We start from the raw sequence: 18,985 nt of genomic DNA, 5'->3' as shown, positions 1-18,985 counted from the left end.
TTATAAACAATATGTAACCCAGTTCCTAAAATCATCTCAAACAAAAAGAGAAGAAAAATTAAAACATTTAATGTTCATTGTTCTGTTCTTACTGTCCCTGTTAATGAAAGTGAAATGAGATCAAAATATTTATTTAAACGTAGAAGGGACGCAGATTATATATGATATGCTCTGGTCAAACAAGGGTTAAGTTTTTTCAGAGGATTGATGAGCTCTGATGAGAGCCTATTGTTTTACTCCACTCCTCGCATGTCACCCAATCGGTGAAGCTCTAGGCAGCTCTTATCCCTCCTTAGTACCAGCTCCCAAGTTTTCAGTCTCTTGCTTCTACAGCCGAACAGAGCAGACGGACTAAAACTTTTGTTATCGGTAAGCTGGAGAAATTAACCTCTAACGAGTTAAAAAAAAATACCATCTAAACTGATATTTTTCACAAATTATGTATTTGCACTTGTTGTCGTCAAGGGCAGAGCGAAACCGGAAGGTTTACTGAGCTGTGGCTTCACATAAACGCTGAGCATCCACTCGACGGCGGTAAGCTAAATGTGGCTAATCAGACACGTGATGTGCGGAGTGTGGGTACAGTTGTTGCATGTCTCTGAAACGCACTGTTGTTATGCTAGTTAGATCATTAACTAAGTCATTAACATGTGAAAAGCTGTAAATGGTTAAAGCAGCTAAAAATAACTTTATGAGAGATAATTGTAAGCAGACTTTATCCTACTTCCTGTTTAAATTTTGATGTCAATCGGTTGTTTTACAATACTCAGTATTGAACACTTGGAGGTAATTTTTAGTGTATTTCCACCTGTACTAGTAGGCCTATGGTACAAGCGGGATTAAGCACGTCTATTTTAGTACTCCTATTTGTGGACTGAGCCCTTGTGTTTACGTGTTATTGAAAGTGATTATTTGCACTTTGTTCAATTTCTGATAAGCATTTGCATATTATTCCATTTCTTAAAAGGGGTAATATACTTATTTATTTGTGATTGGATATATATGTACAGTGAGTTTTTTTGATGGATGTAATTAATGTTTACAATGAAAGTGAATTATATGGTGACTATAATTCCTGAATGTTTAAAACCTTGTAGATAATCTTTAATGTTACTGCAGGTTACAAATAATTGAACCTTGATACTGTGAAATTTTGGATATTGATACTTTGAACTTTGAACTTTGATATTTTAATGTTGTACAACGTGACTGAACTGATGATGATTGAATTGATGATAGCTGATCTGAATAGTTGTTACTGCACTGTGACACTACTTTAGTTTAATTTGTGAAAGTTATCCTTAAAGGGCACGTGACATATATTTGGCCATTGTTTATAGGTCAGGTTTTTATATGGGACGAATCCAAAGACCAGGTCAGCGATTCCAGAACCCAGAGTGTTCCAGTGTTCACTGGATGGCGAGCCAACCCAAGATCCTAGGAGACGATATACATATACACGCACACTCATTTTCACATTGATGGACTACAATCCTCTACTGTAACAAGTAGAGGATTGTAGATTGTAGGATTGTAGGATTGTAGATTTTTGCTACTTCGGGGAAAAATTTTTATACTTGACATTCTGTTAAAACCTGTTGTGATACTGTGTTGTTTACAAATTTATTTTACAAGGCTTAACATCACTAAAGTATTTTTAAAAGCCACACAACTGTGTTTGTCTGGTTTCTCTGTCATTCGTGTACCAGAGCTCTAAGAGTCGTTCTCAGTCTTCTGACACTAGCCCAAATTACTCATTACTTTGGTAATTATCCATTGGTACTTTATGTAACTCCACGTAAGTGCTACAAATACATTTGCATAATGACTGAAACCAGATGAACAGAATCAACTTTTGGAGAAGAGTCAGGAGAGGCACACCAGACAAGTGCAGGAACAGGTAAACTGATGACTCACCCGGCCGTGCAGCCAGTCCTCACACACCACACACTGAATCATCTCATCCTCCACCTGCAGACACAAACAGCTTAAGTAAAGCGAAACCAGCACAGGAGGAGCTAAAACCATCAGGTGAGACATTAACAGGAGTAGTTTAGTTGTTTACAAGAATACCTGCCAGCGCAGGGAACTATTCCGAGAAGCAGGTTTAGCTAACATATCTGAGTTTGTTAATCCCAAGATAAGAGAAACTCTGATTTTTTTGTTCCAGACAAAGCATCGACGTTAACTCTGAGTCAGTTACCGTGATAACAGTGAACTAAACCCACTCGCTAGCAGGTTTTCTTCAACAAACTCTGAGTTCCAACTCCTCCCTTCTTGCTGCACCTAAACCAGCTGACTGACACTGAGTCATTTCCTTACAGATAGTAAAAGCTGTCAAAGTGCAAAAAGAAATTAACTTACGTTAACTTCACGTTTTTCGTTCATGTTCTTGCAAAATCTGTAACCACATTTGTGTACTAAAGATGAACATTAACAGATTTATTATCAGCTCAGAATAAAATCTATAGCAGCGGTCCCCAACCCCCGGGCCTCGGACCGGTACCGGTCCGTGAGTCGTTTGGTACCGGGCCGCGAGAGTTGAGGCCCAGGTGTGAAATGTATAGTTTTCAGGGTTTTTAATTGGTTTTCAGCGTTATTTTGTTATCGTTTTTATCGTTTACTCGGTTTTCCTGGGTCTTTTCACGTGTGTTATGAATAAACCTCCTTTTTTTCAGTACCGGTACTAGTTTTATTTTGTTGTATTTATCCGCGACACCTTAAAGGCCGGTCCATGAAAACATTGTCGGGAATAAACCGGTCCGTGGCAGCACAAAAAAGGTTGGGGACTGCTGATCTATAGCCTCCAACTTGACTTTGTGGATAGTGATGCTGTCAGAATCCCAGTTCCTTTGCTATGTAAATATTTATGGTATGTTATAGGGGTGGGTTTTTATTAAAATCGATTCTGGCTTGGATAACGTAAAATTGATTCATTAAAATCCTGAATCGATTTTTTTAATATTAATTTATTTTGCCCGAAATGCCAGAATCCCAGGTGAAAGATCACAAAATTTCAACAACCACCAAACAGCTAAGACAGTAAAATGAGAGCAGGTACACGGCTTCTGCACAAAGACGTAAACACACAGCGTGGACCCGCGGATCAGAATCAGTGAGATGTCGCCTTTCTCACCTGATGGTCGGGGCTGAAAGCCGACAGCTCGCTGATTCTGATCCGCGGGTCCGCGCTGTGTGTTTATGCCCTTTTTGCGCTGATCATATGGCTCTTAGTTTTATCTCTCTCCAAACAATATTGACCGAACCAGCAGCAAAAGAAGATCCAAACTACGCTTCACATAAACATCGTCATGAATTCCCTCTGACTTCTGCTGACTTTTCAGGATAAAAATCACACTTCATGCACAGCTCTCTCTCTCTCTCTCTCTTCTGCATTATTCGCTTGCTTGTTACGCACAAGTCTACCGTTGTTTACAGCGCTGTCGGCAGACGTTTTTTTTCCCCCTTTTACTTACTTCCGAAAAGTAAACCTAATTTCTGCCGTTCAATATTGAACAAATTTAAACTTTTTAAAATTAAGCAAAATGCAAAACGCTTAGCCGTGTCTCTAATAAAACCGCTGTAACTTCAGAGGTAATGTTCATGTGTTGATTAATGGTTTTCTTTCGTTTGTGATGTACTGCAGATTATTTTTATAAAATCCCAGGCCAGGAAAATCACCTTCATGTTTTTCTGTGTTTTATCTTCAGCTACTTTGACACAAAGGCCTCTGCTGTGATGCTCACACCTTTGATAAAGTCTTGCGTGTGTCAGCTTCCTTTTAATAGATACAAAAATATGTAAATGTACTGATCTGAATTATAATATTTCTGACTGTCAAAATTTCCCAGATTCGAATCGAATTAAATCGAATCGTGGACCGAATCGATTCGGGACCTTGTGAATCGGAATTGAATCGATTCTAGAAATCAGTGACGATACCCAGCCCTAGTATGTTACACACTGATCAATGACCAATTGTTTGTCTTATTATAATCAATCATACTGATGGAAAAAATGTGTCACATTTGGATCTTGCAGATAACTTCACTCAAATATTCATGTTGAGGCTGAAATGATTTTAAGACTGAAACTGAACCAAATGTGTTTTAAGTAACATTTAAAATGTAGACTGCAGAGAGTCTGATTGTAATCTGATTACGCTTTACGTTGAAATGTGTTCACTGATTGTGGTTCAGTCATTTAATATCAGACAGCATTAGTGAGGATGTGTTGTCTTTTAAATCAGGCTGAGCGGGTCAACCCAGGCACACATCAACCGGATCACATTTTAGATTCAGTCCCAGACTGGCTCCGGTCATTTCCCAGCTCATCCCACCTGGATTCATCCTATTTTGCATTTATGAGCCATATTCATCATCATCATCATCATTTATTTATTTATATAGCACTTTAAAAACACACCTGGTAGACCAAAGTGCTGTACAATACTAATATGCACATAGTAATAAAATCAGACATAGCAATAAAGTTTAAAAAAACAATTAAAAAATAAATAAATAAATAAAAAATAAAAAAAATAAAAAATAAAAATAAAATAAAAATGTCAGTTACCCACAGAGTTAAAAGCCAGGGAATAAAAATAGGTTGCTGAAAACTACCCTGAAATATCCAAAATACGTAAAAGTTAAAAGATTTCTAATATGTTTGCCTTTAAGATGAAAATGTGTCATCTATCAGTAAAGACTGATATGAGATCAATGTTCGGCTTTAATGTTCCACAAAAAAAAAAAAAACTCTTCAAATTACAATTGCTTACACAGCAATTGTAATTTGAAGAGGTTTTTTTTTTGTTTTTTTTTAAGTATGTTTATTGAGATTTTTTGATATAAGAGGGGAAAAAAAGACACAAAAGACACACACACAAAAAAACAAAAACAAAAAAAACCAACAACAAACAGCACAACAGCAAGGGCAAAAAACACACAAATAAGGCAAAAGATTACGCTGCAACGACAAAAACTGCCTGTCAATATATACGTCTTTGAGAGTAACAATAGCTTTCTGTGTCCAGACCTCAAAAGAGGCATCTAAACATGAGGGTGGAAATATATACAATATATTGGAGTATGGGTCGAAGTGTCTGGTAGAGCACAACCTTTTTTGATCCGACTAAAGATTTTAACGCAGTTCGAAACTATAAAATTATTGACCTTGGTTCACGGATTAGAGGACGAAAAAAGAAGTGCAGGGAGGAAACCATTCTCAACCCCACCACTCTCTATGACCACCCAGGGGGGGTATCGGCAGACATGACCTTTTTGTACCCTTCCTGTCTAGCAAGAGTTCTAGCATTTGCAGCCCAATAATAAAACTGAAACAGTGGCAGACCAAATCCACCCTTAAGTTTAGACTTACATAGATAAACTTTTGATATCCTGTCAGTTTTAAAGCTCCAAACAAATGGTAATACTACTGAGTCGATCACTTTAAAAAATTGCTTATTCAAAAAAACAGGTAAGTTTAAAAATAAATATAGAAATTTAAGAAGGGAAACCATTTTGATTACATTAATGCGACCTACCATGGAAATAGGAAGAGCCCTCCATTTCTCAATGTCCCGTTTCAATTTTTCAACTTGTTCAAGATAATTCAACTTAAAGATCAATTTAGGATCCTTAGGCAAAATAACACCCAAGTATTTCAATCTGTCTGTAATTTTAAAAGGCAAAATTTAAAAAAAAAAAAAAAATCAACATCCAAGTTTGCAGTTAAGGCCACAAACTCACTCTTCTGCCAATTAATTGTATAACCCAGACCTTCCCAAAGTGTGGGGCCCGCCCCCACTGTTTTAGCTGTTTGGTGGTTGTCGAAATTTTGTGAGGTTTCACCTGAGATTCTGGCATTTCGGGCAAAATAAATTTATATTTAAAAATCGATTCAGGATTTTAATGAATCGATATCACGTTATCCAAGCCAGAATCGATTTTAATCGATTACCAAAACCCGACTCCCATGCGAGTCGGACGCACCTGAGCGGCACCCGCAATCACGCCTCGCCGCCTTAAAGTCTGTGCTCTCTTTGCTGTTGTGTTGTCGGGCTGTGAGCTGAAAAGCTACAGCCGGCTGTATGTGTACAGCAACCGTGTGTGAAAAGTGGTCAATAAAGAGATGCTGAAAAGCATGTTCATGGAAACATCGTCGGGTCTGCCGTGATATGTTTACAATGGAACTTCTGCTCCTGAACCTCTGCGCACAGTGAAGTCACTTTCAGCTTTACGCAGGACTGTAAGCCGTCATCTGTGAGGCGTGAGCGGTGTTTGCTTTTAACATGGTTCGTGGTGGAGCTGCTGACATAATGTGGATCCAAAAATCCATAATTGGCCTATCTGGGGCTGAAAGTCTCAGTAAATGCACGGCGTTTCGGCGGGTACACCAGCTTCCGCGAGTGTGACGCTTATTTTGAGTGACGAAATTTTAGTGAAAATTTTCATATCCAAATTCAACAAAGCAATAGGTCAATAAGAGGAACATTCTGTTTCATCCTTTCCTTCTTTCAATAACAACGAAATATTAGCTTTATATAGCGTACGGGGAAATGCTTGAGTATGGAAAGAATGCTTAAACATTCTCAATAAAAGCGGGGCCACCTTTTCAGAGTATTTCTTATACAATTCAATGCCAAACCTATCTGGGCCTGGGGACTTTCCATGGGGGAATGACTTAATAGCTTTCGAAACTTCTTCAATAGTAATATCTGGGTTTAAAGCCTCTCGAGCAGCGTCATTCATTTTCGGGAGATCCAGCTTCCCTAACCAATCAGAAATATTGCCCCAAGATTTCGACATAATCTTCATAATATTCTCTATATTGCTCATTAATAGCTTTAGGGCTGATTAAAATTTCGCCTGATCTTGACTTAATTTTGTGTATAGCCCTACTGGCCTGTAGGCCTCTCAGCTGCCGAGAAAGAAGCTTATGGGGCTTATCTCCAAACTCTAAATGCTTCTGTCTGATCCTAAATAGCTGATCTGTTACTTGACTAGATAAAATTGTGTTATACTCAAACTTCCTTTTAATGATGTCTTGAAACAAAGAGGGACAAGAGGAGGCCTTGTGGTCCTGTTCTAACTGTGTTAATTCAGTTTCTATTTCTAACAGGCATTTCCGGCGTTCTTTTTTTAATGAAGATTCAAAAGAAATAATTTCTCCTCGCATTACCATTTTAAAGGATTCCCATAAAATCGAATCAGAAACGTCTTGTTTATCATTAGTTTCCAAGAATTCTGATATTTTAGTTGTCATAAATTGGCAAAAGGATGTCTCAGACAGGACTGACGGGTAAAAACGCCAGTTACCCTGTTGTTTCGTACCACAGAAGTCCAGGACTAAAGAGGTTGGAGATCAAGATGTTGTGATAAGTTGAGCATACAACGTTAGACATCAATTTAGAATCAAGCAAAAAAAAAAAAAATCTATTCTGGAGTACGATTTGTGCACTTGTGAAAAATAAGAGTAATCTCTACCAGTAGGATTACACAGTCTCCAAACATCAACTAGGTTAGTAGAACTCAACATATTATTCAGAACAGTCGAAGCGTTAAACAACTGGGAGGTTTGAGTAGATCTATCCAAGTGTTTATCAAGTACACAATTAAAATTGCCTCCTAAAATTACATGAGTATCAGCGAGACTAGGTAATAAATAAAATATTTGTTGAAAGAAAGCTGGGCTATCAAAATTAGGACCATATAAATTCAATAAAGTAACATGGGTTGCATGAATATGGCCCATCACCAGAACAAATCGACCATTCTGATCACTAACCGTGGACTCATGTCTAAATGGGACTGTTCTTCGGATCAATATAGCCACTTGGGCTAATCAGATTTTTCAGTTGACATTCTCCAGAATGCCGACTGAAAAATCTGATTAGCCCAGGAGCACCTGAACCTCTCTTTAGTCAGTTTCATTTGCGTTTGAAGAATTTTTAAAGCATTTTTATCTAATAATGGCAGAAATAATGTAACTCTTTATTAGCATTACTATTATTGTTGGAATTACTGAAATAATGAAATGGGCATAAACAGACTTGAGGGCAGATCCACTCTGTAGTCTATTGTCATGGGTAACTAATCTCACAGGTACATCAGTGATCTGTCACATTACAGTTTAATTATTTGATTTAAAACCAGATGTAAAGTTAGGATTCACGCTCATCTAATAAAACCTCAAGTTGTTAAGGTCAAATTAATGAACAAGAACATTATAATAAAATTATATATTTTATAACCAACTTTGTTCCACTGATATGATGAGAGTTGCCCAAACTGATTAAAATGACCCTTTTTTCCCCATCCCGTTTTTATAAATAAATATGAGTCAGCACTGACACATGTTCAAATTCCTTTGTCTGCTGGACTGAAATAGCAGCTCTGCTCTCTATTTATCCTTTACCATAGTGAATCATTTGAGGGATTCATTGATGATGGCTGTTTCTACTCACACACATGCGTAACTCAAGAGTCGGCATAGCCAGTTGTTAATGGACTCTGATCAAGTTCTGAAAATGAAACTCAGAATGTATTTTTAAACTCAGAGTTTGCCGAACCTGCTTCCTGGAACAGGCCCAGATCAGTAAAGTACTGATTTGTTTTACTGTCTGAGGATGGGTTAAGGTTTTGTGAAGGACATCATCAGGGTGAAGTTTATCACCAGACATTATTCTCTCATTCTCCACCGAGGCACTTCCTTCTTCTTTATGTCATTAACCGTCTTTATTTCTAAATTTCTAAAGGCCTTTAAAACCGACTGCGCTGAGAAAAAAAAAAATGACAAAAATAATTTTTTGGATTTGAATTTCTCATGTGACACATGTACACACTTAAGGTGTTGCGTTTTTTGGAAAAGTTTTCCCTTTAAAAGAATGGACTATGAAAGAAATGAAGTGGACATGAAGCATGGTTTATCTGAATTTCAGGAGCAGACAGCAACACTTCTAGTTTGATCCAGCTATAATAGCAGTGGTTTCCAAATAGTCTGATTGGTCAGAACCATTTATTTACATAAAAAAAAGAGGGTAAAAAAAAAAAAGTACGAGTCCAAACAATATTTTCAACAAGCAAAATATTCACATGGATTTGCGTTTGGTGTGCAAAAGCCTTAGGTCACTGAAACGTGCTCATACTGGGTTATAGATCTGTGTATAAGGGTCAGTAGTGGTCTGATTTCTCAGGTGAGAGAGGTTACCTGATCCTCTGGGTCCGGGTACGGTCGGCCGCAGGTGCAGTAAACTCCAAAGAAATTCTGACTGTATTTATTCAGACTGTTTACCTCATCTTTGTCCTGGAACACACACACACACACACACACACACACAGAATCAGACACGCTCCCAACCAAGTGATCAGCATCAGTTATCATGGTGATCTGTCAGGTAAACACAAATGTCTGTGCTCTGAGGTACCTCCTGCTAGTGACTCAGGTCAACGAGGACTCACCGGATGGAGTTTACACTGCAGCTCCGAGAACTTCCCGTTTCCACAGTCACAGCGGAAGTTCCTGCACCAGAATAAGAGACAGTTGTATTGACCACCTCACCGTGTGAACTGATAACTGCAGAAACTGACCAGTAGTTTCTGGTCAGTCACTAACTTATCAATAAAAGCATTGATCACCTCTTAGTGTACAGTTCAAAGAGGTCATGACCTTCGTGACATTTGTAGGAGCACGCCAAACAGATGCCGGCCGCCTCGCTGCCCTTTGGCGTGCAGGTGTTACAGGCATACAGAGCCTGCCGCTTCACATAGCCCTGAGAGAGAGAGAGATGTCTGGTCACATGGTCACCTGAGGTCTGCACTACAAGGAAGGATTTATTCCAGTCCAGGTAACTTCAGAGATAACCCTGAATCTTCTGTACTATAAAGATGGTTCACTTATTCTTAAGTTGAACCAACTTTTACTTTTTTCTTTTTTTTTAAATTTACGTATTTACAGATGCTAATTTACAGATTAGAGATTAACAGCTATGACATCACCACTTACTGACCGATTGGATCTCTGGAAAATAGCATCACTATTGCTAGAAGATTCCTAAGCTTTTTATATATTATGTAACGTCCATCCATCCATCTTCATCCGCTTTGTCCGGGGCCGGGTCGCGGGGGCAGCAGCCTAAGCAAAGAGGCCCAGACCTCCCTCTCCCCAGCCACCTCCTCCAGCTTATCCGGGGGAATACCAAGGCGTTCCCAGGCCAGCCGAGAGATATAATCTCTCCAGCGTGTCCTGGGTCTGCCCCGGGGCCTCCTCCCGGTGGGACATGCCTGGAACACCTCACCCAGGAGGCGCCCAGGGGGCATCCTTGTCAGATGCCCGAACCACCTCAGCTGGCTCCTTTCGATGTGGAGCAGCAGCTGCTCTACTCTGAGCCCCTCCCGGATGGCCGAACTTCTCACCCTATCTCTAACGGTGTGTTCACACCGAACGCGATGGACGCGAATAGAGCGTCAGGTTTACATGTAAAGTCAATGGAAAGGCGCGATGACGCGCGATTGCGGGTCCCGCGAAAATTCGGAAGCAGATTTGCGTCGCGAAAACGCCAAAACGCGTGAAACGCGCGTCAGTGCAGCGTGTCTGGCGCGTTTGACTCGCGAATAAAACCACGCGCGTGAGTTTTTGTGTTGCATTTTGTGCATACGCGCGTTTCGCGTCTACCGCTCGAGTTGGAAAAATCTGAACTCCAGCGTCAAATCGCGCCGCGACAACCAATCAGGAGCCTGGTGACGTGGCTGTTACCTAGGTCAAAGGGGCAGATCCAGCCAAAGCCTTTCATACTTCAATGGAGGGGAAGGCTAATCAATGCGGTAGCAAACAACTCGGAGCTGTACAACACCAGCTGCTTTCTGTACCGAGACAGGAATAAAAAGGACCGAGCTTGGAGGAAGATATGTGAAGAGATCGGGCAACCTGGTAAGTTCATTCATTTCTCTTTTGAAAGTTTTCACTGACCCGGGGAAGCCGCACAAAAGCTAGCAAGCCACCGCTATTTTCCCACTGACGTACAAATACCGTTCTGCTTTTATGCATGTTGTCATTTAGGAATATATTTTATTGTTTATTAATAAACAGCACACAGTGGTCCCGCTGTTCATCCGTCACTGCTTTGCTTTTTCGCTGATTTTTTATTGCACAGTACAGCATTGCATTCTGCAGCCTGATTGACAAATCTGCTCCGTGTCGTGTCTCCTGCGCTTGCCAAATTTATCACGTTTGGTTTTGATAACCATCGCGTCCTAATAGAAAAAACAGCACAAAAACACCCATAACTATGAGCCTCATTCGGAAATAGACACCTGCACCGTGAGGGAAAAAGGCGCACGAAAGTGGCGGGCAGATGAAGACAAACCGCGGCATAATAATACTTTTACGTTTTGCAATCTACAAAGGTTTGCACTTTGAGAATCAATTGTGAGAACTGTGACCAGGGGCTAGTTATTCTGAGAACCCCTGCAATAAATGAGGGACCACTGTCTACTCTACGATTATTATATCGAACCTGTTAACATTTAATACTGTATTGATAGAACCAACTGATTCTGCAGCAGAGCATCCCCAGTCCCTGAGCTCCTGCTGCTGCACCCACAGATATGTACAGCAAGCACTGATACCTTTTTAGTCGGTGGGATTCCCTTGTGATCACCTTTACTAAATATCTACAACCAATCTGATTATATCCTGTTATTGTTTTTTTTTTTTTTTCAATGTTGAAATTAAAATCTAGTAGCAGCCTTCTCATTTCTTTGTGTTTTGTGCTGTTTTACAGGCCCACAGAGGAGGACGGCTCCGAGGCAGATGAGGGACGGGTCCCAGGACGGTCCATCGGCGGTGGAGCTGGCCATCCTGGAGTCCCTGAAGAGTCCACACCAGTCTCCAATGGAGCATTTCCTCCTCAGCCTTGTTCCTGCTCTGGAGAGCAGCTGGTCCTTTTTATTCCTGTCTCTCTGTAAATTCTTATATTTTATATATTTATGTTTAATGTTTTTCTGTTTGAGACTTTTAATATTATTTCAAATAAATGTTTATAATGACTAATGTCTCAGTTCTACTACACAGCAAATGTTGGCACACGACTTGACACATGTAGAATTTATTTCATATTATACTAATGACAAAATATACTGATACAGTGGGATGCAGAAGTTTGGGCAACCTTGTTAATAGACATTATTTTCCTGTATAAATCGTTGGTTGTTACAATAAAAAATGTCAGTTAAATATCATACAGGAGACACACACAGTGATATTTGAGAAGTGAAAAGAAGTTTACTGGATTTACAGAAAGTGTGCAATAATTGTTTAAACAAAATCAAGCAGGTGCATAAATTTGGGCACCACAAAAAAGAAATGAAATAAATATTTAGTGTATATCAATGTGTGTGTCTCCTATATGATATATGGGGTGCCTTTGTCTGGATGTGCTTCCCATCCAGAGCTGCACAGCACAGAGGAAAGTTCCAGCGCTCCTGGAATCCCTCTGTGATGGACCGCCAGTCTCCAGGTGAAGGCACAGCCATGAAGTCGTCCACTAGACAGTCCCAGATGGACGTCGCTGCCTGGGGGGTGATCTGGCTCACCGTGGACACACCGACTCTGAAACTGAACGCGATGGTCCTGAAGGAGTCCCCGGTGACAAGGAACCTGGACAAAATTGTTCAAAATCAGTATTATGTGTACTGCAGTTACAAAATACATTATTCAAATTCCAAAATACTTTTGTGATGTCAGATTTAAATCACAAAACATGAATCTTACATAAAACCTTTTGTAATTATAAGGATAATTACAAAATGTATATTAGATAATATCTAAAACAGTTGTGTTTTGTTTTAACTTTAACATATCATAATTTGATTGGTAGCAACTTTTGCCACTACAGTGAGCCAATCACTCATAATTCCTAAACATGTCAATCAGGTAGGAATTAAGTAAGACATTAATAGAAATAAAGAGTTGTGTGTTGACATTTAGCCCTTTCCTTGCTTAAATCATTAATATTTTTGAAAAATTAATCTGTGATAAGACAGCTTATCAAGATAGAACCACGTAACTAGAGATGAACCAAACTGTTCACAGTTTTATCTAACTCTGTTTTAATAAAGGCTGTGACCCCTGCTATAGAGTCTGACAGCTGCAGGGATTATATACAAATATTCAACTATCCCAGAATTAAACCAGGTCTAAATAAAAAGGAGTGAGTATCACTACAAAGGTTAACTCAGTGGTCCTAATGCTACAGTTTGATATCAGCAAACACCGAGCGCATACATTGATGTGACACCACAGCCATGCTATCATGCAAACACTGATAACAGCATAAATCGAATTAAATCGGGACTTGATGAGACCTTCTGAGTATCACTAGAAATATTATAAAGAGTCGTCTCTCTACCACAGTTTGCTTTCAGTAAACACCGACAGCATTCACTGTTAGCATAGCACATCCATGTTAGCAGTGTATAACTGGATGGATTAGCATATTAGCACAGATATCAATAAAGGACTACCGTATTAAATAGTTTTACTAACCTCAGGCAGACGGACAGGCGCTCTGCAGGTGGGATTGAGCGCCTGTAGTTGGTGTCTAGGCGGGCGATGCTGGGACCGACGAGGGAAAGCAGGTCCTCAAACTGGCCGAGTGAATGACGGTGATAGCGCTGGAATCGGCCGTCATCCAGGCGCAGCTCCTGGAGCAAGTGGTGAAACTCACCAAACTGCTCATGCCTCTGGAGGACCTGATGGACCCAGGTACGGCGAGGATGTCCTTTACGCCGCTACTCTGCTCTCCACAGTACATAGAGAAGGGAGACTCTCTCTTCAAGCGCTAGCTCGATAGCTGCCATCTTGCAAAAATACCGGTCTGGCACAACTCCCTCCCACATTCCTCCCACATTTCCGGTTCACGCGCGTCAAAATATGATATTTTGACGCGCGATGGATTTTTCTTGGACACGCGTTGAGACGCGAATGTACACGCGTCAAATTAGGGGCGTTTGGGGCGTTTTATTCGCGTCCATCGCGTTCGGTGTGAACACACCGTAAGGGAGAGGCCAGCCACCCTTCGGAGGAAGCTCATTTCTGCCGCTTGTATCCGCGATCTCGTTCTTTCGGTCACTACCCACAGCTCGTGGCCCTAGATGAGGGTAGGGACGTAGACCGACCGGTAAATTGAGAGCTTCGCTTTTACACTCAGCTCCCTCTTCACCACGACGGACCGGTGCAGCGTCCGCATTACTGCAGCTGCAGCCCCAATCCGTCTGTCGATCTCCGGCTCCCTTCTCCCATCACTCGCGAACAAGACCCCGAGATACTTGAACTCCTCCACTTGTGGCAGGAACTCATCCCCGACCCAGAGTGGGCACTCCACCCTTTTCCGGCTGAGAACCATGGCCTCAGATTTGGAGGTGCTGATCCTCATTCCCGCTGCTTCACACTCGGCTGCGAACCATTCCAGTGCGAGCTGGAGGCCTTCACCCGATGAGGCCAACAGAACCACATCATCTGCAAAAATCAGAGATGAGATTCTGAGGCCACCAAAGCGAAAGCCCTCCGCCACTTGGCTGCGCCTAGAAATCCTGTCCATAAAAATTATGAACAGAACCGGAGACAAAGGGCAGCCCTGGCGAAGCCCATCACCCACCGGGAACGAGTCCGACTTATTGCCGGCAATGCGAACCAAGCTCTTGCAACGGTTGTATAGGGATCGAATGGCCCGTAGCAATGGGCCAGACACCCCATATTCCCGCAACACCTCCCACAGGACACCCCGAGGGACACGGTTGAATGCCTTCTCCAAGTCCACAAAACACATGTAGACTGGTTGGGCAAACTCCCATGCACCCTCAAGTATCCTGGAGAGGATAAAGAGCTGGTCCAGTGTTCCGCGACCAGGACGAAAACCGCATTGTTCCTCCTGTATCCGAGGTTCGACTAACGGACGAACTCTCCTTTCCAGCACCCTGGCATAGACTTTCCCAGGGAGGCTGAGGAGTATGATCCCCCTGTAGTTGGAACACACCCGCCGGTCCCCTTTCTTAAAGATGGGGACCACCACCCCGGTCTGCCAGTCCAGGGGTACTGCCCCTGATCTCCACGCAACATTGCAGAGGCGTGTCAACCAGGACAGCCCTACAACATCCAGAGCCTTCAGGAACTCGGGGCGGACCTCATCAACACCAGGGGCTCTGCCACCAAGGAGTTGTTTAACTGCCTCAGTGACCTCGCCCCCGGAAATTGGCGGGTCATTCCCCTCATCCCCAGACTCTGCTTCCTCCTCGGAAGACGTGTCAGTGGGATTAAGGAGGTCCTCAAAGTATTCCTTCCACCGCCTGACAATTTTCTCAGTCGACGTCAGCAGCGCTCCGCCAGCACTATACACAGTGCAGGTAGAGCAACGCTTTCCCCTCCTGAGACGTCTGACGGTTTGCCAGAATCTCTTCGAGGCAGTCCGAAAGTCTTTTTCCATGGCCTCTCCGAACTCCTCCCACACCCGAGTTTTTGCTTCAGCCACTGCCCGAGCCGCATTCCGCTTGGCCTGTTGATACCTGTCGGCTGCCTCCGGACGTATTATGTAACGTCTTTGTGTTTTTCTAATGAGCATCAGTAAATAGATAATAAATAATAGATGGAACTCTATTTTTTATTTTAATTTTCTCTGTTAGCAGCAAACAATTTTCGAACAGTTTCATTGTTCATTAATTAATTTATATCTGATCCTAAAACAGAACACCTACACTGTACCTGCTGACTTCAAATCAGATCTGTACACAGGCTATGTTTGAATTCTATTTAACCTTTACCCTCTTCAAAAGTTGATTCTGTTCATCTGGACGCTACGTCCAGATGAACAGAATCAACTTTTGGAGATTTACTTACCTGGATGATTGAGAATGCATCAAACCTTTACCCTCAAACCCATAATCAGCAGTAGATGATAGACTGACCCTATCATCGATCATTTTTACAAGAGAGATTTATTTATTTATTTGCCCAAGAGTAAGTGTGACAAAGTGGGTGAGAAGACCATTTGTCTATATTCTTAGTCAACATTATTGTTTTGATTTAACCATATTTCATATATAGTCTGCAATAGGCAAACATCTACTATCCCGGGTTTGTTTATGTTTTGCACTTTTACAGATTATATAATATAACATCTTGGTTTAAATCAATTCCTACAAGTTTGTTAAGTTAACATGTTCTTTATTTCAACTGTTAATTTGTATTGTTTAGAACTTACCTTACCTACCTGTCTTCCAGAAACAAAAGGAGGAAATGTAGTTTTAATTCCTCCTTTATACCTTCTGGGTTCATCTGAGGTCACAGGAAGAGACCAAGTGCAGACGGGGAAGAACTCTTATAATTTAATAAAGTTGATTTTAGAGGGTTTATGAAGAAATAGATTTATTGTTGTAATATGTATTGATTACACCACTGAGTTCATGTTGCCAGTAAAGAGGAGTAGTAGAGGTTTGAATATAATCATGTTGATCTTATCTACCTACTGAATGGAATAGTCCAGAGGACAAATTGTTTGGTTATGTGGAGTATTTAAGCAGAAGAACTCAGGTGTTTCAAAAGAAAGGTTCAGGTCAGTGTAGCTGTGTGCAGTTTGACCTTAATTTCCATTGATTTAAGTTCAGTTATGTTTATTTGAACTGAGTTAATTATAGAGTTGAGTTTCTTATTTGTTTCTTTGTAAATATTGTTTGGGTCACAAAATGGTGAATAAATCACTTGCTACACTGGACAGCATCATCTCCTGCACTTCTTTGACCGCTTAAGTCGAGTCCTCCCACAGTAAGTTTGCTAATAATATTGGTTGAAGCTAAGAGAAGCAGTTAACTGAAAAATAATAGCTGTTTTTAACAGCACCCTCTTCCAGCTGCGCCAAAATGCAACAATTCATTTACTGAAACTCATAACAGAAAGAAAGAAAGGCAAGTAGCCTATGTTCAGAAAAAAGCCCCAAACACTTTATTTACATAAAAAAACAAACAAACAAAAAAAAAAAAACAGTGATGGGGAGGGAAACAAGGAGAAACTATAACCATGTTTACAGGTTATTTAATAGTCGAGGCGTCGTTTGAAGCTTGGCAATATCCTGAAAGACGCAGGAATAAGTAGTAGGATTTAAGAGTGTAATAACGGACAGAAGATGGCAGCAGTCCATCTACAAGGATGCCAGCTGCCATTAAACGCCAAAGAAGAAGAAGAAGCAGCAGTCTTCGGTATCGTATGTCCAAATTCCGGTATTTGTGTCCAAATTCAGGGGCCACATCCTTCGGAGGTAGCACTTATAGAGGCTGACAGACCACGTGACTTTCGCGCATTGCATGCCGGGAACTCGTGGCAAAACAATCCAAGTACCGCATCAAATGCAAGCATTTGCAGCACCGCGAAACGTTCATTCTCCGGTTCCAATACATTCTTGCTTTTTCTTTGGCCCCCAAAAAGGTATGTACAAAACGAAGGAGAACAATGCCGGTCCGTACAAAGACAGACTTGATGAAAAGTCAAAAAAAGATACGAGGAAAAAAATCAAAGGAGTGAAAGGGTTAGACCCTTATGAGCACACAGAGTGGACAAAAGACGTTAGCGTGCTGCCCAACTTTCACCATGCTCAGATTTATAATTATACAGTTCTTGGAGTGAGTGCATACACTCATGAAGTTTTTAGTAACTTCAGGTCACTGCAACAAGCCCAGGTACAGTTTACCGAAGGATGGGTACAGGACCTTGAAATGCACCGTGTAGAACGAAAGACCATCGTACATATCATAAGTTTACCAGTCTCACAAATCGTCTTCATAAATACACATTTGTTAACAGTTTATTAATAGGACCTTTGAGCCCAACGGTAATTAATTAGTAGTGGAAATAATTTCTGGTATACGTTACGGAAATGTAGCAGTGACAATAATATTGTATACTGTAATGCAGTGACTAGTTGATTATCAAAATAATCATTTGTGGCAGCCCTACTGTGAATGATTATATTGCACCACCCAGCAAAAAGTCTCCGCAAATATATCACCTATTGGACTGAAGATTGTCGGCTGGAAAATTTTTACATATGCCCAACCTTAGTGGAGATAGGTTTATCAGTCTGTGGGGATGTTTTGCCAGACGTTTTACTCACCTGAGGATAGGAGCAGTGGTCAGAGTCACTTCCTGCCAGCACAGCTGAAGCTTCTTCCTCTAGCTCCTCATCTTCCTCCAGAACATCAACCAGAGACACCGTCTGTTCCTCACACATCCTCCTCTGCTCAGGTACACAAATAGGTCACCATGGTGAGGGGCAGAGCAGTAAGAATTACTGGCTAGACACAGATCAATATACAGTCAGTAATATATCCACAAACACAACTAGCTGAAAGTCAGTGAATGCTGCTTGGTTTGCAGTCCTGAATGTCACGGCACAAGCAGGATTCACTGCACTGTTAATGTTAGCTATGTTATATTGCTGCCTCTGTACGTAGTCAGCGAAGTGCGCGTACTACGAAGCGTACGGTGTTCCAGATCTACTGGCGTTTAGATCAACTGGCGTTGGTCGAACAGATGTGTGGCAGTCTTGCGTTTCAGGAGCTGCTACCGACAAACCAGCAAAAAAAACGCCAAATGTGTCACCTGTGACACTTGTGAGGTTATCTCAAACACACTCCGTCAGTCTTGATGCTGTTGAACAACAAAATGTTTAAAAATGTGGCGAGTTTACCTGGTGATATCCTCACGCGCGGCGCAGCGCGACGCGATCGCGAAAACAGCAAACAAGTAACACCACGCCGATGTTGTTCACAGGACAGCAAGAGTAAACGATCGGGAGACTCTTGTCGTCATTATCGTTCTCCTGGCACGGTTTATTTCTCCGAATTCAGCGTTTTTGCTTCATAACTACAGCGTGCAGTTTACTTTGTGCACTAACATGGAGTCGAGTCAACCAGCGCCACCTCTGGCCAAGTGCCACAGC

At 41.3% G+C, this 18,985-nt stretch overlaps 1 protein-coding gene across 5 annotated transcripts in view; it reads right to left on the bottom strand.

Annotated features, from left to right (window-relative positions):
* ubr7 (ubiquitin protein ligase E3 component n-recognin 7) overlaps positions 1-18,985 on the bottom strand; it is a 34,966-nt gene that overhangs the window by 12,835 nt on the left and 3,146 nt on the right. For 3 of the 5 annotated variants that reach the window (XM_085246112.1, XM_085246116.1, XM_085246113.1), the window contains 5 exons: positions 18,158-18,280; positions 9,639-9,772; positions 9,462-9,522; positions 9,211-9,306; positions 1,918-1,971 (listed from right to left, as the gene is read on the bottom strand). In XM_085246112.1, coding sequence (XP_085102238.1) covers positions 1,918-1,971; positions 9,211-9,306; positions 9,462-9,522; positions 9,639-9,772; positions 18,158-18,274 — 462 coding nt within the window. In that variant the 5' untranslated portion in view covers positions 18,275-18,280. Of the gene's footprint in view, positions 1-1,917; positions 1,972-9,210; positions 9,307-9,461; positions 9,523-9,638; positions 9,773-18,157; positions 18,339-18,985 lie in introns of all 5 variants that reach the window. The other 2 variants (XM_085246114.1, XM_085246115.1) reach the window with 2 other exon arrangements.

This window comes from Mchenga conophoros, linkage group LG15 (assembly GCF_057382185.1).
Source record: "Mchenga conophoros isolate Kocher_MC1m ecotype Shallow Benthic linkage group LG15, M_conophoros_male_GT1.1, whole genome shotgun sequence".
NCBI lineage: Eukaryota > Metazoa > Chordata > Actinopteri > Cichliformes > Cichlidae > Mchenga > Mchenga conophoros.
This window is presented reverse-complemented; position numbering and strand designations above follow the sequence as displayed.